Raw genomic sequence first — 24821 nt, 5'->3', positions numbered from 1 at the left:
GCATACAGCTCTGCTATTCCCTATCCAAGAAAGTGTTACCTTTCACCCCCAGGGCTCACTCTACCAGAGGTACAGGAGCTACCTTAGGTTTCATTGCAAACATCCCGCTAGACGCCATTTGCAAAGCTGCTACATGGAGTTCCATCCATACTTCCACACAGCATTACCCTTCCTCCCCTTCTGGAGTATAAGGCACATAGATTTTTTTCTGGGTTATCACTGTTTTTGCTTTATCACATCGATACTCGCGCTACACTTCATCCAACCTCATGTCAGAAACAATCAATCTGAGGGACCCCGACGCGTGAAGGACCATGGGTACAGTACACGTCAGTCTAGGGATAGTATTACTAACACGCCCTGTCAACGTCAGTTTTCAAGTTTCGAAACCAAATCTTGTAATACTCTTCAGAGCATGTGAATCTAAGCAGATACAAGCAACAGAAATAAGATTAGATCAAGTCAAAAATGTTGACTACCTAGAGGTTCGCTTTCAAGAATCCGAGGGATGGACAGCCGAGGTGAAAAGGTCTGTCAACACCCTTGAAATATTTGGCGGGTTTATCCATACTTTCCATGGTAGTCATGGAAGAGGACCTATCACACCAGCATTAGATCTCTATGGGAGATAGACCGTCCCGCTGCTTTATATGGGGTGGAATTATGGGGATCTGCCAATGTGGCAAAATTATCATCTAGTGAACTAACATTTTTGAAAAAAATGGCTTTGTACCCAAAAGTATCCCCTCTGCACTGCTACTTCTGGAACTCGAAATAACCCCACTAGCCACATTGGCGTCTATTGGCCCAGTTATTTACTGCTTAAGACTTTGGAAACAGGAAGGGCTGGAGAAATACAGAGATGCTTTATGCCAAGTGATGACACTGGATGGTGGGAAGACAAGATTATGTCACATAAGAAAAACTCTATGAAATATGTGGTGGTGATTTATGGGAAAATCCTCATAATCAGACGAGTGGAGTTAGGAGAAAGCAAAGGGCACAAGCGGCCCAAAGGGCAAAAGACCAGTTGATGGCCGGCGCCCTGAAGTTACAACTAGGCCCTGCACACCTTGAACCCATGACCCCTGGTAGGAAAGTATATTTACACCAAATAAATCCCTGTATGAAAATTCCCTATACATGCGGGTGAGACTGATAAGTCTTCCAATGGCAGGTTTTACACACACCTTAAAAGAATCTTCCCCAGACCTATGTATGATGTGCGGGGAAAAGACTGAATCAATGGTGCATTTTATGTTGATGTGTGAAAAAGCGAAGCATTTGCGCCATATGTACCTGAGGCCAGTATTCGGGGAAGCAGGGGTGAGAGATACAAGAACAGCATTGTTATTTTTGCGACAGAGCACCCTACTGCATGCAGTTTATGCTGTGGCCCGATACACACATAGGGCTTGGCTACTGAGAAAGAAGATGTTGAATTTCGTAATGACAAAGTAATTGGGTTCTAATTAGCACAGAGGCTGCAAGCTGGGCTCTCATCTGTGCTTTGTTCTCAAAAGATTGTCTGTTGGCTTAAATTATATTTTATACACTGTCAACTCTGATTCCCTGTATATGAATTTTATGTACTGTATTGTATTTATGTATTGGCTTGAAGATCTTAAATCCAATTTATTTATTTATTTGAATTTATAAAGCGCACAGCAGCCCCGAGGCATCGTGGCGCTGTTACAGAGGATTCACTTAGATACAGCTATACACAGGCATACGAAGTACGATAGAGACAGTCAGATAATTCAGTGCGTTACAGTAGGCACGTTCCATGGTTACAGGGGAACAACCTAGAGTACGATCTAGTTAAAGAGCTTTGTTTTCAGGGCTCTTCTGAACACAGTGAAGGAGGTTTCATTTCTGAGAGTGAGTGGCAGTGCGTTCCAGTTTTTTGGTGCCAACACCGGGAAACTCGCACCTCCAGCTTTGGCTCTTTTAAAGAACGGGATTGTAAGCTGGTGTGAGTATTGAGCCTGTTTCAGTCTGATTGAATTTGCCTGGTGAATTCTTTCTGTCAGGTACAGGGGTGCCGAGTGAGAGAGGCATTTGTGCGTGATGGCAAGGGTTTTGAAAATGATATGCTTTTTGACCGGGAGCCAGTGGGCGTGAGAGGAAATGGCGTGCTTCATGTACATCCCTTGACAAACAGGCCTGCCGCCTTCTCCAAAGGCAATACCGGCTCTCTGTCCTCACCAAGAAGAGAGATCACATCCAAGCCCGCGTCTCTGCGGCATCTAGCAACTCAGTTGAACTCTTTAAAATCTGCAAGGAACTGGCCAATCCTGCTGCGGTCTCTATCTCTCCTGTCCCTTCCCAGGCCCTCTGCATGGCATTGGCTTCTCTTTTCATCTCTAAAACTCAGGACATCCTGTCCTCTCTCTCTCCTCCTCTCCCTCTATTCCCCTGCTCTTCCTCTGGCCCTTCTGCAGCCACATCTGCTCCCTCCTTCTCTGCCTTTCCCTGTTCTCCCCAGATGAGGTTTCTAGACAAGTCCGATCTATGAAAGTCTTGTCAAAACAGGTTCACCCCTGTTCCTCCAAAACCATCAAGGACGACATCGACTCCCTGGCTCCTGCCCTGGCCGACTTCTGCAACCACTCCTTCACCACTGGAGTTTTCCCGTTGCCCCTGAAGCACTCCCTTGTGCACCCCCTTCTTAAGAAACCCTCTGCCGAACCTTCCTGCCCGGCTAACTATCCCCCAATCTCAATCACTCTCTTCCTTGGCAAACTCCTGGAAAAGCTGGCGATCTCCCAGCTCAACCTTCACTCTGAATTTGTTGGTTGTCTCTATGACCATCAGTCTGGCTTCAGAGCCGCCGGAGGACGGAAACTGCTCTCCTGAACACCCGTGAAGACCTGCTCTCCAACCTTGACTTTGACATGGTTAACCATGCCATCCTGCTGAACCGTTTCTGTGACTACCTGGGGATCGCAGGTCAGGCCCTGGCGTGGCCGACTTCTTTCCTTTCTGACCGACCCTCCCAGGCTCAACTTGGGTCCTTCCTCTCCTTTATCTTTATCTCTACCTGTGGTGTTCCCCAGGGGTCTAACCTCTCTCACTGGCTGTTCAACCAATACCTGCCACTTCTTGCCCACTGTATTGCTGCGCTCTGCCCCAACTTCCAGTGCTATGCGATGACACTCAGCTAATTTTCAGGCTACCCTCAGCCACCTCTTCTACCTCCCTCATCTCCGACTGTCTGTCTGCTATCCAGGAGTGGTGTGCCGCCAATGATCTCTGCCTTAATGCCAGGAAGACCGAGATTCTCCTCATCGGCACACCCGCTCCCTCCTTTCCTGTCACTCTCTGGCCGGCCTCTCTTGCCCCCCTTCCTGCCCCCACCTGTGAGGCTAAAAACCTTGGGGTCATCTTCGACTCCACACTCTCCTTCGCTCCTCACATCTCTGACATCTCTAAGAAGTCACATTACCAGCTGCACCTCCTCAGAGGTATTCTTCCTTTCCTCTCCTTCGCCCAGAAACTCACTGTCTCCTAAGCTCTGGTTCTCTATAGGTTGGACTATTGCAACAGCCCCTTTCTAAACCTGCCTGCTACTACTCTCCGCCCTCTGCAACTCATTCAGAACAGGACTGCGAGACTTGTCCTTGGCCTCAAGCCCAGGTATCGTATCACTCCAGGACTGAAATCTCTGCACTTCATTGCAACCCTCGCTCTTGGGGACTGTTTCTGTATCCCCACAGTCCCACTACCAGCACTTGACACCTGTTGTCTGCACTTACCGGTGCACTTGCCACCTGGTGGCCGTACTTTCACTTATTTATTCTATTCTCCGATGTACTGCGCTTTCCCCTACCTCGCACTTTTCCCCTCCCTGCCCCTCCCATGCACTTGTGCAATCTAAATGACACCTGGCTTAGTAGGATCGTTGTCTGTCTTCCCTCTGTCCCCCCCCCCCCTTTGCCTCGTCGCGCCTTGAAACACTTATGTATAGGTGCGTTATAAATACCATATCATATTATCATATCATAATGTCTGGCCTGGGAGATGTGTTCCCTCCTAGGTATGCTTAATGCTGCTCTAAGGGCGTTCTTTTGTGTGATTTGCAGTTTGTTGAGGGTTTTTGTTGAGGTACCTAGAAGCGGGACATTGCAATAATCCAATTTGGCCCCAATGGTGGCTCTGGCTATATTAAGGCAGTTTTTTGCTGAGATGTACGGTTTTACTGCATTAATGATTTTAGTGGTGAGTGCCGCTGATGATGAAATAGCACTGACTTGTTGCTTCATTGAGAGGCTGAAGTCCAGGTATTCACCCAAGGTTTTGCCTGCATCAGAGACCATGATTATGGTATTCTCAATGCTAAAGGTACTGTATTGACTGTCTAGCTTGTTCAGGATTTCCTTGGGACCTACCAGTAGGATTTCTGTTTTGTCCCCATTGAGACAAAGACCGTTAGCCGCCATCCATGCCTGGATGATAGCATAGGTCACCTTGAGGATGTTGGAGTCTTGCTCGTAGGAGCCGGAGAGGCAGAGGAGAATTTGGGTATCGTCTGCATAGTTTGAGAATGCTATGCTATGCTTGTCTAGGTCATTGAAAAGGGGTAGGGTGAAAATATTGTAGAGAGTAGGGGAAGTGCATGAACCTTGTGGGATTCCACAGTGGATGGGAGGAGGGGTATCAGCAGCCTGATCTGAGAAGACTCTCTTGACTCTTCCTTCCATGAAGGAGGTGATCCAGGCTGTAGCTTCCTTGGAGAAGTGGGCAGCCTCCCTGAGTGGTCTACAGAGGATCTTGTGGACAACCAGTTCGATGGTGGCCGACAGATCCATTTTTTCCAGTAACTGGTTTTTGAGGTCTTGCAATGCCGACGGAGTACCATGGCATGGACGGAAGCTGGATTGCCTTTTTCCCCAAGATGTTGTTCGTTTCTAAATAGGATTGGATTTACAGGTATGCAGCTTTATCTAGGATTTTTAACAAGAAAGGCAGAGTCGTGACCTGCCCGTAATTAATTGTTGGGAGAGTTGGAGTCAAGGGACTTTTTTTTTATAGCAACGGTCGTACCCATGATTCCTTGAGGGAAGGAGGGATGATTTCAGATGAGAATGAAGCATTGATAAATACTGTGAGAAAAGGAGCTAGAACATCAGCGTAATATTTGATAAGATTGGCTGGGGAGATGTCGCAATTGCATAGAGACGGCTTGATCTGTTTCATGATCAGTAGGACTTCTGCCTCAGTTATGTCTCTAAAAGCAAAGGGCTTTAGGTCTTTTTTTCCCTAAGCCGTCAACTGGCGCTGGGGGCACAGTGGCTTTATGTAGGGTATTGAGGTGAGCGTTAATTTTATTTTGGATGATGTTTATTTTGTTCAGCAAGGCCTATTGAATGTTATTGCACCACCCTTCATCTTTCACTGTTTTTGTATTTTATTGAATTTATATAGCCCTTTAATCCAAAGTGCTTTACATAAGAACAAGAAAAAATACAACAAGCATAAGATGGCAATTGAACCACAACTCAAACAGCATAAGGACCAACTTACAATATTGCTGAGGTGATGAGGGACAGAGGTGTGAGAGGGAATGGGAGGGATTAGTGGAGGTAGAAGCAGATGTAAGAGGGAAGGTGAGAAGGTGTGAGGAAGAAGAGAGGAAAGAATAAAACTAGATAAGAGCCGGAGGTGGGGTAGAAGGGAGAAGAAAGGATGGAGAGGTAAGGAAGTACAGGAGTAAGAGGTAAGGCATGAGGCGGTAGGAGAAGTAGGAGGGGAAGTGAAAGGTGTTAGGGAGGGGAAATGGAAAAGATACGATTTTAGAGAAGAGCGAAAGGAAGGGTAGGAGGGAGAAGAGCGAATGTGGAGGGGGAGACAGTTCCAGTGGAAGGGAGCGAGGAGTTGGAAAGAGCTGAAGCGGGAGGGGGCACAGGGTGGTGGAGGAGGAGAGAGTAGGAAAAGATTTGCAGAGCGGAGAGAACAAGAAGGTGTATAGAAAGTACGAAGGGAGGAAAGGTGGGGGAGGGGGGCAAGACCATAGCAGGATTTGAAGACAAGACAGAGGAATTTGAGCTGGGAGTGAAAAGAGAGCCAACCTAGAGAGGTGAGAGAAGGCAGAGGGAGCAGATGGCAGAGTGATAGACCGATTTGAGTGGGGAGAGGTGAGAGGAGGGGAGTCCAAGGAAAAGGGAGGAACAGTAGAAAAGTCTGGAGAAGATGAGGGAGTTTAGTAGCGTGAAAGGTTAGGAGGGGTCGAATTTTACGAATGTTATAAAGGTGAAAGTGACAGGACTTGGCAGTGAGAGAAATGTGGTGGGATAGAGAGCGGTGAGGGTCAATATGAAGACCAAGGTTACGGCATGGGGAGAGAAGGAGAGCTGGGAGGGGGGAAAGAGAATGAAAGGGGGAAGGGAGGGAGGAGGAAGAGTGTTGGCAGGTAAGAAAATTAGTTCAGTTTTATCAGCATTAAGAGCAAGAAAGTGAGAGGACATCCAGGATTTAATAGCAGAAAAGCAAGAAGAGAGTTTATCCTGAATGTCGTGAGTGAAGGAGGAGAAGGAGAGGAAAAGCTGGGTATCATCAGCGTAGAAATGGTGCGAGATACCAAAACAGGAGATGATAGGAGCTAAGAAAGAAGCATAGAGTGAGAAAAGAAAGGGGCCAAGGACAGAACCTTGGGGGACTCCATGGTTGAGAGGGTATGTGGGAGAGGTGGAGCCACCCCAGGAAACAGAGAAGGTGCGGTTAGAGAGATGAGAGGAGAGCCAATTGAGGACATTGTCTTTGAGGCCAAATGAGGAGAGGGAGTTGAGGAGAAGAGGATGGTCAACAGTATCAAAAGCAGCGGAGAGATCAAGGAGAATAAGGATGACGGAGTGCTTAGAGTAGCGAGCAGAAAGGAGACAGTTAAGAACAGCGATGAGGGCAGTTTCAGTGGAGTGTAGAGGGCGGAAGCAAGATTGGTAAGGGGGAAGGGGGGAGTGGTTAGAGATGAAAGAAGAGAGTTGAGAATAGACACTGCGTTCGAGAAGTTAGGAGAGAGATGGGGCGATAATTGGAAGCAAGATGGAGATTAGCAGAAGGTTTTTTGAGAATAGGGATGATAGTCGCATGCTTAAAAGGAGTAGGAAATGTGGAAGTCAAGATGTTGTGATGTTGTGTGCTAGATGGGGGTGTGACAAGTTCATTGAATATTGCAAAAAGCTGTTTAGACTCCGATTTAGCATTGGATATTCTGAGGTTATAAGGTGATGATTTTGCTACCGTAATGGCCTTTTTGTATTGTTTGGCAATGATTCTGTAGGCATCTAGCATGGAGTCTGTAGGGCAGGAATGCCATTTGGTAAGCGTAGTCCGCTTAAGAGCTCTTAAATCAAGTAACTCTCGGGTGAACCAAGAATTGGAGAGTTTGATGGTTTTAGCTCTTTTTCTCTGCAATGGGGCAATGGCATCTATTGCTCCTTTGTGGGTGGAGTTGTAGAGATCTACAAGCTCTGAAGGGTTGTTGGCTAAAGGTTTTAGAGCTGGGACATCTAGGTATGGAAGAATCCTGTCCTTAGTGAGGAGTCGTGCAGATCTAGCCATGGCTGACGGCACTGGTGGGCTGGGTTTTATATGGACTTGAGCTGGTATGTGGAAGTGTAGGAGGAGATGATCTGTCCAGGGTCGTGGGGTTTTAGAACTAAAAGTGTGTTGACCGACTGTTGATAACTAATATAATTACTATGAGTAATGTATCCCATATATTCTAGTTTGCCTCGCGCGTGCAAACTAGATTAGGAATAGCTGCTCTTTTCATGTGGATTTCATGGCAGCTTGACTTTTTGAGTGCAGTACTTGCAAGGACTTACAGTAGCATGATTTAAAAGAAATAATGCGGATGCTGTCTGCTTTCTTAGTGTGTTATGAGATATTTAAAACTAAGAAAACACATGGCATCTGGGACAGTGGCCTGTCTCCCATCCACGTAGTAACCGGAATGTACCCTACTTAGCTTCAAAGCAAGGAAGGGACTGGCCCCCTCAGGCCATGTTGTTCTAAGTGGTCTTGTAACTTATGCTAATTTATTAGGCAACATGGCCTAATCTGCTGGCCGCGTTCTTGATTTGAAGCTAAGCAAGGTTAGTCCCAGTTACTGCATTGATGGGAGTCCCTGGTGCCTGTGACATGGGCAGTGATTTTTCACCCCCCAACGTCCCTCTAGGTGTAACAATATCATTTCCATTTTTGTTTTACTTCTCTAGCTGCAGGTACAGAACTACAGATACCCTGTGGTATCTGTAGTCTTATTATAGCCGCTCATATTAGAAAACCAGCAGAAATAAATTATTTCCTGACCCCCAGGCCCTCACCAAGTGTCCCCCTCCTCTGTGCCTGCTACCCACACACCCATGTTGGCCTCCACATCTCCCCTCTTACATTCCTCCGACAACACACGCTGTTTCCATGACAAAGTTTGCTATGAAATGTCGGCTATTCACGGCTATAGCCAAGGTTATGGAAAAGCTTTGTATTGCAAACTCAGTTCCTAGACCCCCTCCAACATTCACATTTCACTTGGTGTCCTCATACCTCTAGAGACTGTCGGCATTTGCATGTTTTTTTAACCTGCAAATGGCTTGTCTTTCTGTGTTCCATTTTACGAAACCTTTGGCTATAGCATCAACCAAAATGAAAGAGTGCAACTGTTTCATTTATAAACACCCGGTTTCTCAGCTATTTACCCACCCCCTTTTCCATCAGATATTGAAAAAATGACTTAAAAAACAAAACGTTATTGTTGCTTGGCATAGCGGCAAGACAGCCGAAGGCTTCACATTGATACAGCATGGGTGACAACATCAAATGCATAGTCCAAACATAGCGACTGGACTTTCACATGGATTACAGCAAAGATGCCTGAGGACATGGTTAGCACTTAAATCTGCGGGGGTCATGGCTGCCTCGTATGGAGCAGCAAACTTGTGTGTATAATAGTTTCATCTTGTAGCATGTGCAAGTACGCACGGAAGGTGGGGGCATATGTCTCGGGTCAGCCCTCTGGGGGCAGATTTATCCAGCGTTCCTCCATGTCTGATGCCGAGGTGATATCTCTGAGCCACTATTTCATGGTGGGGGGAGGTGGGTCTGAGCCACAGCAGCTGTATGCAGCGCATTGCAAGGGGCAGGCACAGACTGGCAAGTTTTACGGGCCCCCACCTGAGAGAAAGGGAAGCTTGTGTAATTAAACAGTTTATGGGGTTTGGATCAACCCTACAGTCCAACATAGTGGATATAGCCGTGCAAACATCGCTCCAGAATCCAGTGATACAGGGGCAATCCCAGGTCATGTGGATATAGTTTGCTTTGTCGGTGTGGCACCTCCGGCATTGTGGAGGGTATTTGTGGGACATAATGTGCAGGCTAGCTGGAGTGTAATGGAACCTGTGGAGTACCTTGAATTGGATTAAGCAGAATCTGGCATTTAGGGAGACCCCTCTGGTCTGCATACACATGGCTTCCCATTGTTCATCGGTCATGTCTGCAGCTAGATCCCTACCCAATGGTTCACAGAGCTTGGTGAGTGGTCTAGTGATATGCTCTTGTAATAGCCGGTACAAGCATTGACTGCCTTCGGGGTCAATGTGCGATCAATCACAAACGCTAGGATTGGGTCATCAGGGGGTGAAGAGGGGAACCCAGGCCATGCCAACCTAAACACTCGGCACAGCCCCGCATACTGTATCCACCGGGAGGAGATGCCACCCATGCTACCACGCAGTTCAGCCCACGAGACAAAGGAACCCATTGGATATAAGTATGCAAGAAACTAGTAGTCGTGAGAAGCCCAGTGCTCAGCAGCGGTCCCCCCGCCCGTGGGAATCCTGGTATAATATTCCAGAGCGGGAGACCACCATGCAAGGGGTGAGTATTGCCAGTCTGTTTTCTTATTGTGTCTCACCCCAGAGCGGTGACTGAAGCAGGGTTGGAGACACTTGGGTCCGTCCAGAGCCGGGGCATCACCAGCGAGCGGAGGTCTCTGGACCGACCCGAATGACGCTCAAATCTTACATGCGGTAGCAGAGGATCATCCGCAAACCAGTATAGAGTGTACTGCTCCTGAGCGGACAGCCAGCACTTAGTTGGGGGCCGACAGCCCTCCACAATCACACAGTATGGCCAGTGTGGACCACTTGAGTCACACGGCACCAGGGTGCCACAGGAAGTCACTCAGCGAAGTGTGCAATTCTTTGACTAGCTCTGTGCCAGGCCAGAGAGGGACATTGAGGAAGCGGTACAGCAACTGAGGTAGTAAGATCATCTTAATCAGGGATACCCTACCAGGGATACATAGGCTACCCTACCAGATAGGTAGCTTAGCCCATGTGTGAAGTTTAGGCTCAAGCTGTCTTAAGTAAGAGCCATAATTTCGTTCATACAATGAGTCATGTTGTCTCGTGACTATGGCCTAGAGATATTTTATTTCAGTGGGAGCCCTTGTGAATCCCATTAGGTCAGTAGGGGGGGGTTGTGGCGTCAGTGAGGGGAAAAAGTTCGGACTTTGCGCAGTTCACCCGGAGGCCGGATATCGGGCCAAAGTAATTAATGTCGCGCATAACTGGTTCAAGATTAAGTTCTGGATCTCTTATATATAGACGATCTCAGGGGGTCCGTATACCTTTTTGTGAGTGCTTATGCCGGAGCTGGTCTGCTACGGGTTCCATGGCGAGCGGAAATATGAGCAAGAAGAGCGGGCAGCCCTGCCGAGTACCTCTCCCTATGTCAAACGGCCTCAGAAGCTGGCCATTGGTGCGAACAGCAGCCACAGGTTGGGCGTAGAGTAACTGCACCCACGAAATGAAGCAGGGGCCGAAATTGCATTTTTCAAGACACGGAATCAAAAACATTTTGTTTTTCTAGCAAAGCAGCTATCGCATTAACACCAGGGTCGATCTGGGAGAGGACAGCAAACAATCGCCACAAATTAAGAGCCGTAGACCGGGGAACAAAGCCAGACTGATGGGTATGTACCAAGTAGGCATCTATGGGGTGAGGCGAAGGGCTAATGGCCTTAACAAAAATCTTGACGTCACTGTTGATCAGATAGAGGGGTCAGTAGGACCCACATTGTGGGGGCGGCTTTGCCGGGCTTGAGAAGGACCCTGATCGCTACCTCCCTGAGTGTGGAGGGCAGCACCTCGTACTCACAGGACTCCTCCCAAAGAGCAGCCAGGTGGGGTGCCAGAGTAGATTTGTAACACTTACAGAATTCCATGGTCAGTCCGTTGGGGCCAGGGGCCTTACCAGAGGGCAGAGCCTCGATCGCATGCAGTATTTCATAAACGTCCAGCGGGAGGTCTAATTTTTCTCTAGCCTCGGCAGACAGGACCGACCGGGTTAGCTCCTCCAAGAACGCCTCAATGGCGGGGGTAGACACTGCGTCATTATTGGTATACAGCGATGCATAGAAGGAGCGGAACACCTCGTTTACACCAGTGTCCGTATGCACTGGGAGCCCGTCAGAGTCGTTGATCGATGCAAAGCGCTGCGCACCCTCCTCCCGCCGGACCAACCTAGCCAGGAGCCTGGCCGGTCTAGCACCCTCACCTTATAGGCGCACCATTATCGAGAAACTTAGGGCCTCATTACACGGATGGCGGAGAACCATGGCGCTATTAGCGCCATGGTTCATGCCGGTAAAATACCGGCACCGCCTTGGCGGAAAGGGGAATTACCGCCCCATTCCAAGGTTGGCGGGGCGGTAATTCCCCCTTCCCCATTCCCATTTTTGCCCCATAGGGCTTGATGGGAATGGGGAAGGCGCTAATTACGGTACCGCAAATTGCGGTACCGTAATTAGCTCCCTAGGTCCCTTTGCGGGTTGGTTTTTAACGCCTGCAAAAAGCAGGCGTTAAATCCCCTAACCCGCAAAGGGACCTCGTAGTAAGGCGATAAGGATTTACCAGTATTTTACCGGTACCAGTAAATCCTTACCGCCATCCGTGTAATGAGGCCCATAATTTCCCTATCAGCTGCATCTTTTATTGCACCCAATGTAGCAGTACTCGGGGCATCGGCATGAGTTATTTCAAGGCGTTTAAGAGACGCCTCGCTGTTCTGGATACTCCTGCGTATAGCCCTGAGAATACCAGCTTCCTTGGCCAGGGCCATGCCCCATATGTAGGCCCTAAAGGCATCCCAGAGTGTGCCGAGAGAGTCGACTGTGCCAGTGTTTATGTCAAAGTACTCGCTAACGCTTTTAACAAAGTCGAATTTGAAAACGGGGTCCGAAAGAGACTGTGGTTTAAGCCTCCATGTGCGGCCTGGGTATTGCTTGCCATACCAGGCCAATGATTGTGTGATTGGAGAGGTGTCTGAATATGTTTTTGGGAGTATGTCAGCCTCATCTGCCTGATTTATCAGGGTGCCAGAGACCAGCCAACGGTCAATTCTAGCTAGAGTGTGAGTCGTGTACGCTTGAATAGAATGTGTAATCCCGGGTTTGCGGGTGTAGCAATCTCCGTGCATCAATTAAACCCAGCTCCCCTTGTTTTTCGGAAAGTACCCGTGCAGCGCTGGTTAGTTGGCGGACTCTGCTTCCGGATCTATGGAGGCAGAGATCCGAGATGGGAATGAGAGGGTAAAGAGCAAGCATGTCCGAGATCTGTGTATAATAGTCTGGGTTGTCGATATTGGGCCCATATATGTTGAGTAATACGACCTCAAGGTGGGGCCCCAGGCCTGGGCTTCACATTCGGAGATCTGTGGGCGAGCTCTACAACGAAATGGGGAGACAATTTAGGGCTATCAGGCAGAGAGAGGAGAGTGCGCTCAACAAAATATTCCATAGGGCCTGAGATTTTATCCTCCGGGACGCGAATGATGTGGATGTTATTGCGCCTCGACCTGGACTCGAAAAGATTCATGGGAAGGGGGAGAAATTGGAAAGTGCAGAGCATAGGAGAGGACAAGATAAATAATAAGTAAATAAATAAATAAGGTGGTCAAAAACAGTGGTAATGCAGCCTGTGAGTGGCAAAGTGCAAGGTTAGTCAGATACGGTGTATCTGATAAGTGCGGAAAAAGAATGGGGGGGACTGTATGGGTACAGAACCAGTCCGCAGTGCAAGGGGTCGACAGGAGGCATTGCAGGAGGATGGCAGGGCGAGCAGGTACCTGGGCCCGACGAGCAGAGGGTGGCCAGGTGCAGCAGTGCTGAGAGAGAAAGCAGATCAGGGGAGAAAAGGGGCAAAGGCAAGAGGAAGGTCTTGAGGAGCTTCCGGAACCGTAGATGGTTCTCCTCAAGTTTCAGGTTGGCAGGGAGGCAGTTCCAAAGGGAGGCCCCAGCCGAAGACAGAGATCTACTCTCGGCTTGTTATTTTGAAAAACGACTGACCCTGAGCGAGCGAAGGGCTCGAGAGGCGAGGTATTTACGGAGGGATAGTTGAAGGTATTTTGGACCCATGCCCCAGAAAGCCTTATGGTCAATGCACAGGGTTTAAAATGTAATCCTTGCAACCACAGGGAGCCTATGAAGGTATTTCCGAGTTGGAGAGATACAATCCCAGGGCTTGAGGCCAAGGACAAGTCTTGCAGCCCTGTTCTGGATTAGTTGTAAAGGGCGGAGAGTGGAGGCAGGTAGATTTAGAAAGAGGCTGTTACAGTAGTCCAACCTAGAGAGAATCAGAGCTTGGGAGACAGTGAGCTTCTGAGGGAAGTAGAGGAAAGGAAGAGTACCTTTAAGGAGGTGCAGTAAGACTTTTTAGAGACGTCGGAGGTGTGTGCAGAGAAGGAAAGATGACCCAGAGGTTCTTAACTTCGCAGGTAGGGGCAGGAGGAGGGCCAAGGGAGGCCGGCCAGAGAGTGAGGGGAAAGGATGGAGAGGGTGCACCAATGAGGAGGATCTCAATCCTGTTGGCATTTAAACAAAGATCATTGGCGACACACCAATTTTGAATGGCGATTAGGCAGTCAGAGATGAGGGAAGGTGAGGAGGTGGCTGAAGTAAGCCTGAAAATGAGTTGGGTCATCGGCATAGCACTGGAAATTTGAGCAGAAAATGGAAATGCAGTAGGCGAGAGTTTCCAGGTATTGGTTGAAAAGCCAGGGCGAGAGGGTAGACCCCTGGGAAATACCACAGGTAGAGAGGGAGGTGGAGGATAGGAAGAACCCAAGTTGTATGCTGGAAGGTTCGATCCGAGGCAAAAGAGGTCAGCCAGGCCAGAGCCTGATTGGTGATACCCAGGTTGTCACAGAGACGATTGAGCAGGGTGGTATGGTTGACCGTGTCGAAAGCAGAGGAGAGATCAAGTATGATCAGGTCAGAGGGAATGCTAGAGTCAAGGTTGGAGAGCAGAGCAAGTAGTGCAGTACAGCATTGGGAGTTATAGCGAGAGGAGGTAGCAGAACCGCTGGTGAAGGCAAATAGGGTAAGCGTGTCAAACTCATGACGGAGGTCAGTCACTACTCAGCTAGTATCCCCTGGAGCGCTGGTGATAGTTGACAGTCACTACTCAGCTAGTATCCCCTGGAGCGCTGGTGATAGTTGACATGCACTACAGAGCTGTATGCGCTGCCAGATGTGGAGAGGTCCAGTTTCTGGGTAAGATGCCATTCAGTAGGTGTCAGAAGCGGGTAGAGACCCACACGGTGCCCGCGGCTAGGGGCAGAAGGCAATGGGCCCCTGAGGCAGTATGGTTAGGAGGTAGCCAAAAAGTAGTGGACTCCCTCAGGGGGGTCGGTACAAGCGACAGTGCGCTAGCAGAGTTCCAGGATGGTGTCCAATGAGTCAAGCAGGAAGCAGGGGTCCAGGGACGAGGATAATGGCACAGCCCCGGGAGCCAGAATCGCTGTTTCAGTCAGGTCCCCCCAAGCACAGCAGGTTCAAAACCTCTGGGGCAGGCGTTCCCACCGTAGGCGGCAAGAAAATAGAGATCCGGCAGGATAGAAGTAGCCTTAGCTGCGAGTGAAGTGCATAGGAGGAGCAGGAGGTTAGGTAGTTGCGTTGCCGCCCATGGTGCCGCCACGGGTCCGCTGGGGGAAGGGGTCAGCTGTGCAGTAACTAAGCCGTGTTGCAAACAAGGAGGCAGTAGTTGGGTACAGATTGCACCTACAGGTGCAAGAGTGAAAGTAGTCACAGGCAGTGCAGAGTGAGGGCCGGAGCACCGGGGTGAAGAGGAGCCAAGCCCCTACGCAACAGTATAACAGTAAATTACTGTGGCACTGGGGCCCATTGGGGGGCAGCACCGCAGGGTTCACAGCTGATTGGCTGGTGGGGGCGGATGTGGTAACCCAGTCACAAAGCCATTATTAAGCCTATGCAGAGGCTCTAATGTTGTGGCTTCAAGAGCGAGCGTTCCTACCTTAGGCAGTCCAAAGTTGAGTATACTGCGGGCAACAATAACCGCTGCTTTAGATTTGCAGCTGGTGCCGTGAAGAGGTGGAAATGAGATCCCGGCAGCAGTGCAATCCACCACGACTCCGCCACAGGCCAGCTGAGGGAAGGAGCTGGCAGCCCAGCGAGTCTGCAACGCTGCAATTAGAGGAGGTGGCGGCGGGGCTCAGGTAGCGCTGTCCGGCGTGTAGATATGAGCAGCAAAATGTAGCAGCGTAGTGCGGCCAGGTTTTCTGGCCGAGGAGGAGCCGAGCCTCAGCAGGTTAGTGCGACTGCTGTAGAACGCGGCTCCGGGGCTCGCTGAATCACACAATCTTCAGGGGTGTTCCGTGCCAGGAGGTAGGCACCACTGGGTATGCGGTCGGGTCTTGGGAGGGAACCACGACTTCAGAGTTGCGTAGAGGGGGGGCGGGGGCCCAGGGCGGCAGCGCCGCCTCGGTTCAATCCCATCCGTTAGCGTTGAGGGGTCACAGCAATGCGGTCCACTGTGCAGATCTAGGGGCACTGTAGGAAGGCAAGAGTTGCGGTGGCTCGAGCATCACCAACAAAGCACTAGGTGAGGAGAGAAACCTTGTTGAGTGTGGGTGCTGGCCGCTAGTGGTTGACCAGTTTCTGTGAGGTTATCTTTCTACTGGGTTTCCCCAGTCAGTTGGAATTATAGACACATCACTCCTGAATTGTTTTCATACATGTTTTAATGTACTTAAGAACATGTGTCAATGTCTGGCAACATAAGCCATGTGAGGTGAAACGAAAGCCGACGCGTGTTTCGACCGTAGTCTTTATCAAGGTAGATAGTGGTTGGTGTCTTAGGTGACAGTTGAAAAATCTGCAGGCATCCCCGTTAGGGTGCTAACTGCGAGCTGGATAGGTGATCTTGAGGTTTCCTAGTCGTGCGTCTGGTGTCGAGGGATTCGGACTACCTGAAGTTGCACTGAAAAGACAGGTCACATTCCAGGTCAGGCAGCGAGGATGCAGTAACGCAGTCTGAGGTGGCCGGGCCGCGTTTCTCTGCCCAGCGGCCGACGTGGTGCAGGCCACTCGGGATCTCTAGGATAGCAGAGGCAAGGATAGTGCTGCAGGCCAGATGAGAAGCTGTCGAGGTGCCTCATCTCGAGGGGGGTCCTTGGTGCTTGTAGGCAGCTATAAGGTGCAGATGGTGGGAAAAGCATGGGCTCTTTCCCGTGGAGTCTGAGCGAGCTGCAGAGCCGCTTAATTAGGTGGCCCTCTTGCATGCGCTCAGCAGCGCCCCCATTTTAAAAAATTGCTTGACGAAATAACACCAACCACATGCCTCTAGTCAACATTTCGTGCCCAAGTTGTTTTCGGACCTGGTCCCAATCTGTCTAGCGATTTGTACTGTGCGGCCCGGCAACAATTGACCTTTTTTTTTGTCTATGGGGAAATGAATGGTAAGTAGGGTGCAACTTCGTTATATTTTGTTCATTTTCTTTACATTTTTTTTTATTTTTTATTGTGTTATAGTTCAATGAACTTTTCACGAATTTCTATCAAAACACATCAGTACAACATTACAAAACTGACATATCTTGGTACAATAAATTCAATAATAAAAGAGAAGAGAATAAACAGACTTAATATCATATCTTAAAATCCATATCTCCAAAATATAATTACTAAAGTAATGCCTAATCATGCCCCATTTCAGCTCCACTCTCAAGTTCTATTAACAATTTGACCTCATTTTCAAATTTTCGTAGACTACCATTTGCCACCTTCCAAATCTGGGTAATGGCAATGACGAAACCATTGCTCCTCCTGGAAAGACACCTCATCCAGGAATTTTCACATTCAATATACATTTGGTCATGATCACATTTGGCAAAGTATTTATTATAGATAGGTCTCATCTTCTGACAGCAGGTACGTACGTGTCTAGCTGTTTCCACCCTAGTATCATCCACACATCATCTACAGATCCTTTTCGCGGCAGGTAAATCCGTCCATGAGCCCCGACCCCCCCAGTACATTAAGACGGTTAAGTCTAATATCTAGAAATATTCTACGATTAGTCTGTGAAGGCATGAGTTTAAGATGTCTTTGAGGCTCTTTAAATGTAAAAGCCATTTTAGCAAACAAGCATAAGGAGCTCATAGTGGAAACCTTATTGTGACTGGCAATCCAGTCCCACTTCTCTATAACATCTTTCAGTGACTTTAGCACCACCCCTTCACCATGATCCCACCTAGGTGTCCAGCCAATCTTAACAAACAGTTGCAGATTTTTCTCTTTAAATGTATTCAAGGCATCCATTTTTCCACCCTACAGGCCTTCCAGGACGATATGCAGCAAAGTTCCTGGGCGAGCAAATAAAATGTTTACAAACAGCTTAGCTCTATTATGATCAATTTGGGTGGACAGAGAAATAAGCCCCATTTGAAGCCGAACTGCCTGAAGGGGGTATAGTTGGTAAGACCAAGCAATCTATGCCATATAATACCTGCCCAATCTGACCAGTTGGAAAAGGACGTCTCCAAATATATATATTTTTTTAACAAATCTTTACCAAACTTTGCTGTCTGGTCTAGGGGGGGCTGGTCATCCCTAATTGACTTCAAAATTTCTGCCAAATCCGTTGCGCTACTCAACAGCTACTAGCAATTTATATTTTGGGAGTTCCTATGGATGTCCAACTCACCTAAACTATAGGGTTGCAACTGCTGCCCTATAAAATATATGTATATATCCCATGGAAATATCTACTTTTTATGCATACCTAGTACTTCATGGACACCAAAAATCCATACATATCACTGATTAAAAAATGTGTTACATGCTTGAAAATCTTTAGATAAGTCAGATTTGAACCATAGGTCCAGTAGTGCATTATTATAAAGCTTTCACAACCTTTCCACCACACTAAAACTTAACCCCAAAGAAGATATTTAATTTTCCACTTTGTCAGACACAATGAGCCCTGAAATCTATGAACCAATAAGAAGAAACGTTGTAGCAGTCAGTTACTTTTACAAAAAGTAGCCTTAATGCCAGTAAGACTGAGATTCTACTAATCGGCACACCCACTTCCTCCTTCCCTGCAGCGTTCTGGCCAGCCTCTCTTGGCCCGCTTCCTGCTCCTACTTGCAAGGCAAAAAACCTCGGGGTCATCTTCGACTCCACACTCTCCTTCTCTCCTCATATTACTGACGTCTCTAAGAAGTCTCACTACCAGCTGCACCTCCTCAGAGGTATTCTTCCCTTCCTCTCCTTCCCCCAGAAGCTCACGGTCTCCAGAGCCCTGGTTCTCTCTAAGCTGGACTACTGTAACAGCCTCTATCTTAATCTGCCTGCCTCTACTCTCCGCCCTCTGCAACTCATCCAGAACAGGACTGCGAGACTTGTCCTTGGCCTCAAGCCCAGGGACCGTATCTCTCCAGGACTGAAATCTCTACACTGGCTCCCTGTGGCTGCGAGGATTAAGTTCAAAACCCTCTGCATTGTCCACAAGGCCTTCTGGGGCCTGGGGCCTAAATACCTTCAACTCTCTCTTCCTAAATATCTTCCTTCCCGAGCCCTTCGCTCATCTGTCTCCAACTCCCTCAGGGTCAGCCGCTTCTCGAAGCAACGAGCTGGGGGTAGATCTCTCTCTGCGGCAGGGGCCTCCCTCTGGAACAGCCTTCCTGCCTCCCTGAAACTTGAGGAGAACCATCTTCGGTTCCGGAAGCGCCTCAAAACCTTCCTCTTTGCTTCTGCTTTCTCTCTCCCTCTCCCCTGCTAATTCTTCACTGAAACTGCACCTGGGCCACTCTCACCGACCTCGGTCCTTGGCCCAGCCACTCTCCACTTGCACTGCCTCCCTGGCAACCCCAGCACTGCAGGACTGTCTCTGCATCCCTTACAGCCCCCCCTCCCAGCACTTGTCTGCACCTACCTTGCACTTGCCACCAGCTGGCCCTATTTATTATTTATTTTTTATTCTACTTACCCTGTTCAGCACTTCCCCCTCTCCCCTTCCACTTTTCCCTTCCCCCTACTCCTGCACTTGAGCGATCTGAATGACACCTGGCCTAGTAGGATCGTTGTCTGTCTTCCCCCCTCCCTGCCTCGTCGCGCCTTGAAACACTTGTGTATAGGCGCGTTACAAATGCCATATATCATATCATATCATAAAAACAAAACAAAATAATTCACATGAGGATAAATGATATCCATCCGATGACCTGGACTGCTTGATTTAACAAGAACTGTAACCTTTTCATGTATGTCTTTTTTTTTTCTTTTTTTCCTTCCCATACCAGAGACACCATGTTGAAGCTTAAGGGGGCTTCCAGGCTCACTGGGATAGCTGTGGTGCGGTCTAAACCCAACCCCCATGCTGATTTCTCCAAGGATGTCCTGTGCCCAAATGACGGGTTTGGTAAAAATATTCTTTTTATCAGTTTGAAGAAAATGTACAGTTTTCCATTGCTAATGATTAACAAAGTGCCTTATTGCACCTCATATGATATTCTGTGGTCCTTAAGTGTATCTGATTGATCTCCTACATCTTTGTAACCTTGACAATTCCTGAATCTGTTGCCCTAGTTTATTTTGAAATTACACTTTGTTGATTGTCCAGAGCATTTTTATTTTACAGTCTCTCATTCATAAGGGGTGTGCTTTGTTTTCATAAACTCGAGAAAGCGCTAAAACAATGTATTGATATTTTTAAACAGAGATAGGTTAACTTTAGAGGTTTGCATTTGTGACTGTCAGACCATCATCGTCGCCAGGCCCAAAGGGGGCACTGCAGTACGTACAAACAGGCTAATGTACGATAAAGTGAGAGCCGTGAACTGCCAGGAATCTCTGTATGGGGGAGATCCTTCACAGGGTCTTTGCCTGGACTTGTGTAATGTCCTGTTCATCCTTGAAGAGCTGGTCTGTCAATCACTAACAAAAACATTGTTAAAGGTACGTTATGGTTAAGTTGCACTAGTAAAAACCTATGCAATTGACAAATGTTGTTACAGGGACGTTATGGTTACAGGTAAAACAGAAAAACCCTGAAATTCGCAGTTATGGTAAGCTAAGCAACCATAACTCGCGCCACCAGTGTGCACTGCAAGGACTAACACCCATGACATCAAAGATGCCATCATAAATCTCATTGATGACACTGGCGAATTTCAGGGTTTTCTCAGGGTTTTCCGGTTTTACCTGTAACCATAACGTCCCTGTAACGTGTGTCAATTGCATTGCATAGGCTTTTATTAGTGCAACTTAACCATAACGTCCCTTTAACAATGTTTTTGTTAGTGAATTTGATAGGTTTTTAGTTGGGCACTGTAACCAGAACGTTTCTTTAGCATAGTGTTTTCTGTAAAGATAATAGCTGTTTGATACTGCAACAGAACCATAATGTCCCGTTGACAGCGATTTGTTACTGATTCCTTGGCTGCCCTCATGGCAAAGATGTGGAAAGGCCAAATTGTGTGGTGTATGTATCAATTTGCGCTACACCTTCCTTTTCCGAATAGTGTTGGTGTATCTTAGCAATTACAGATGTACATGGTAAATGTTGGTGAGTGTTTGAGTACTTTCTGTTTTTGTGTTAACATTGCATGGTGAATCTGTGCAGCACAGTAGTGACCGAGATGACTACAGATGAGCAATATGGAGGTTTCCTATGGTGACTGCACCTGGTCGGCGTATGTGCAATCACACAGCAAGTATCCGTAGGACTCCATTAGTGGCTGCATGTCCGCATCTCTCTAATGCACTTTTAAATAGTTGTGCAAGCGCACGTGTATGCATTGCACACCTATACCCATGAATAGGTCATCCACTGTGTGCTGGTAACACCGCCCCTGTCGTCAGCCCTATGGATGCATACGGTACGCTACCGCCTTTCAAGTACTCCTGCCGACTACGTGGGTGGCTCTGCAAACCTAGCAATGTGTGGCGAAAGCGCGCCTGACTGTATGACACCCACTGGTGAACAACGAACAGCAACCTGCAGTGTAACGTGGGCGTGTTAAATGTCGCATTAATTTGATTGATGTGTGCTGCTTGCCTTTCAATGACCCATGAAACAGACACATCATGTCTGCACTGAGCAGCGTGACAGAAAGTGTCAAGAGGTCACCTGCGGCTCGTACAGTTGAAGAAAACCTGTAACTGCAGGTGGGACAGTTTGTAGTGAGTCTGCAAAATGAGAAAGCTCGTGCGGTTTGGTCACGCACATACTAGTGCATGTAAAGGCAAGTAAGCAAATAGCAGAATGTGCAGAGCGCAAACAATGTTAGTGGTGGTTAGAAAAGTACTGTAGCTGAATGGGTCGCACAAAATATATGGCTTCCTACTCTGCAAAATGAAGTTGTGTTTCCCTTTATTGTAAACATTCTTGTATGCCACAATGTATGCATCTCTGTGAATGCTACTCCTAAGACTAATGGCATAGCATAAAGTGTTTGTACTGCATGTGACAACAACTGAAATGAAAGCACAAGGGACCAGTGGGCAGTCTACCGTCCTTACAACAATTGCGTAGGGTAATTTCATGTACAGCATTTGGCACATCTACTGCGGGCAACAAGAGGGGCACTCCTGTAAGGCAGCAGAGCTCTAAAACATTCTTGCAGACCATATGCCGCGCTACAGACCCTTACCCGGCAAAGGGCATTGTATTGTGCATGTACTGCAATGCGCTACTCTACAGAGGGAAGGTACTTGAAAGTGCATGGGAAGGGTCCTTCCGGGAGCATGACCATGACTGGCGCCTATGCAGGTAAGGGCCACCCAATAATTCCGTCTCTCGGCACGTCCCCCATCGTATCCATGCAGGTGCTGCCCCTTGTGTACTGGGCCTTTCCTGCCGATCTTTCTATGCCGTGTGTCAGAAGTACAAAAATGTTTCACTACTTTCCAGAAGAGCACAAGGGCAATTTGGATGGGGTGTGCAGAAACCGAATGGCAGGCATAGTAAGATGATAGTTATAGCTGGAGAAATGTGTTCATGCTGTGAAACATCATATGGCAATCCCAGTATACCCTTACCTGAACGACTGGCTCATTACAGGGGAATTCCCCCTTATTTGGGGGCAATGTGTGAAGTACGCCATTGGCACATGTCGTACAAAGGCACAAATGCACTTCTTCGAAATGTGCTGCGCTTTCTCCATTTGCAGACCAAATAAAAAATGACACAGCCACATCGGTGTCTGCATATTGCGATAGAAAGTTATGCAAGAGATCGGAAACAAATGCATGACCTGGGCAAGTGCCTCCTTCATAGCAAACGGCACTGAAACTCATGTAACATGCTGTTCAATTTTCCCTCCACAATGAACAATATCGGCTTGATTGCGTGTCCCCAAAGTGTCACACAGACAAACCAAAATCAGTCACTTCATTGTAGGTACTCCATAGCAGTACACATCCACATGATAGATTTGAAAATGAGCAACCACTGCACAGTGTTTTCCAATCACTTTCAGGCAATGTACTTCGAACTCCCCTAAAACCTGCACGCTGTGGCTCATGAAATACACAGCCGTAACCGCACCCTCTGCATTTCTGTCGACACTTAAAGTGTACCACGGTCTGTGCGTACAGTCCACACCCACAAACCTTATTAACCAATACTGTAGCCTCTACAGGGCCATTTCTATGCTCGTCATCTGCAAAAGGGGTGTATCTAACAAGTGGCATCCTGCAACTGTCGCAATATTCACGGACCTTTCGTGCTGTGCACGCGCAGGAGTGGGGGAAATAACTTTCAACCAGAGTAGGGGACGTCCTTTGTTGTGCCGACTATTAAGAACCTTCTTTTTTTTTTTTTTTAAAGGCGCTTCCATAGAAACATCTTTTTTTGCGGTTTTTATAAGTGATTTTGTGTTTTCACCGTCCGCTCACAATCTTACAATAGGGTCTTCAGTGCAGCCTGTAGATTGTGAAACAAAATGTCATTGCCACTTTTCGACAAAGACATGCCATTTCCTTTGAAAAGGTTTATATATCGTGTACCAATGTTATCATTCTCACAGGAGAACATCCCAGCAGCACTCAAGAAGTCACACATGCTTCTGTTGATGAGACCACTTCCTGCCTCTGGCTGGCGACAGGAATCATTTGAATACTTCCACACTATTCTCTGGAGTATGCATGAGAAAAGCACCTCAGCAGTGGGAAAAATGTGCTGCACTGCTTTCATAATCTTCTTCAGTTGACAGTGCACAATGTAACAAGCCATGGAACCCAAAAAGAAGGCTCCAAAGTGCACAACCACGACATGTACAGTTGCCGAAGAGGCCATTCGTTGACATTCTACAAGCACTCTGCTGAAACAGCACGATTCGACAGTGCACCTCAAAGCGCCCACTCCCTCCAAACCGAAATTGCCACAAAAGCCTTCTTTGAGGACATATATGAACAGATCTTCCACAAAGTCATCACTCACGATGAAAACTTTGCCTCTTGCCATGTTTGCCAGCCGCACTGCACACACTAATGCAAGAAATGGTTGCCGCCCTTTCCTGTGACGCCCACCCTGCGCACCTGTTTGGACATTCCCCACAGTCCCATTTCCATTGGCCACCATGGTGAGAAGCGCATAATGTGGCACGTGTCATTCCCCAAATATGGCTAGGGCCACGCCCTGGTGGAACAGGAGGAGTCCTTCTCCCTATTGGTGCTCTTGCCTTTGACGCACACCCCGGGCACCTGATTGGCCAAAGGCCATAGTCCCTAGTCCCATTTCCATTGGCCAGCATGGTGAAAAGCGCAGAATGTGGCACGTATGCTTCCCCAAGTACCAGGAGGGCCACGACACAGTAAAGCAGGACAACTCTTTTTTTTTTTCGCTTTCCACTCCAGCCATGAATGCACATTTCCCCACAGAAAACACACCATAGTACAGGCTATGGGTAAATGCTCATGTCATGTGGACTGCACTCCCCATCTGCAATTCAGCCTGGCAGCTTTCGCCGGGGCACATATTTGCACACATGCCTTCATAACATTACGTTGGGTGTGCTGAACGGCATGTAGGAGCCCGTGTACGTTAGCCATAGTTTACATTTGTGCTGCTGACCATGGACTTTCATGCTGCCATATCTTACAGCACTCCCCAAAGCAAGGGGGACTGACTATAAGGGCCAAACCACAGGAAATGCACATGGTGGCATGAGGCTACTTATTGTTCAACAGCGGCAATGATGTACACTGTATGCTAATGTACGCCTAACCGCTCACTTCTGCTGCTGTACCAAGTCTGCAATGTCCTTCACAACCATTGTGTAAAAGTCACCAAATTCAAATACATGCAGACCCCCATGGTACACGCTATGTTTAAATGCTCATGCCATGTGCACTGCACTCCCCATCTGCAAATCAGCCTGCTAGCTTTCACCCTGGGCACATATTTGCACGCATGGCTGCATAACGGTCCGTTGGCTGTAAGGAACGGTATGTAGGAGGCCGTATAGATTAGCCATAGGTTACATGTGAGCTGCTGAACACGTCCTTTCAT

The 24821-nt window shown here is 48.0% G+C and overlaps 1 protein-coding gene across 3 annotated transcripts in view; it reads left to right on the top strand.

Moving 5' to 3' along the window:
- The window catches only part of NCSTN (nicastrin), a 1205995-nt gene that overhangs the window by 229820 nt on the left and 951354 nt on the right, over positions 1–24821 (top strand). For 2 of the 3 annotated variants that reach the window (XM_069635427.1, XM_069635426.1), the window contains exon 4: positions 19609–19727. In XM_069635427.1, the coding sequence (XP_069491528.1) occupies positions 19609–19727 (119 nt within the window). Of the gene's footprint in view, positions 1–15385; positions 15520–19608; positions 19728–24821 lie in introns of those variants that run through there. The other variant, XM_069635429.1, reaches the window with a different exon arrangement.

This window comes from Ambystoma mexicanum, chromosome 1q (assembly GCF_040938575.1).
Source record: "Ambystoma mexicanum isolate Mex_15411 chromosome 1q, UKY_AmexF1_1, whole genome shotgun sequence".
In the NCBI taxonomy this organism is placed as follows: domain Eukaryota; kingdom Metazoa; phylum Chordata; class Amphibia; order Caudata; family Ambystomatidae; genus Ambystoma; species Ambystoma mexicanum.
This window is presented reverse-complemented; position numbering and strand designations above follow the sequence as displayed.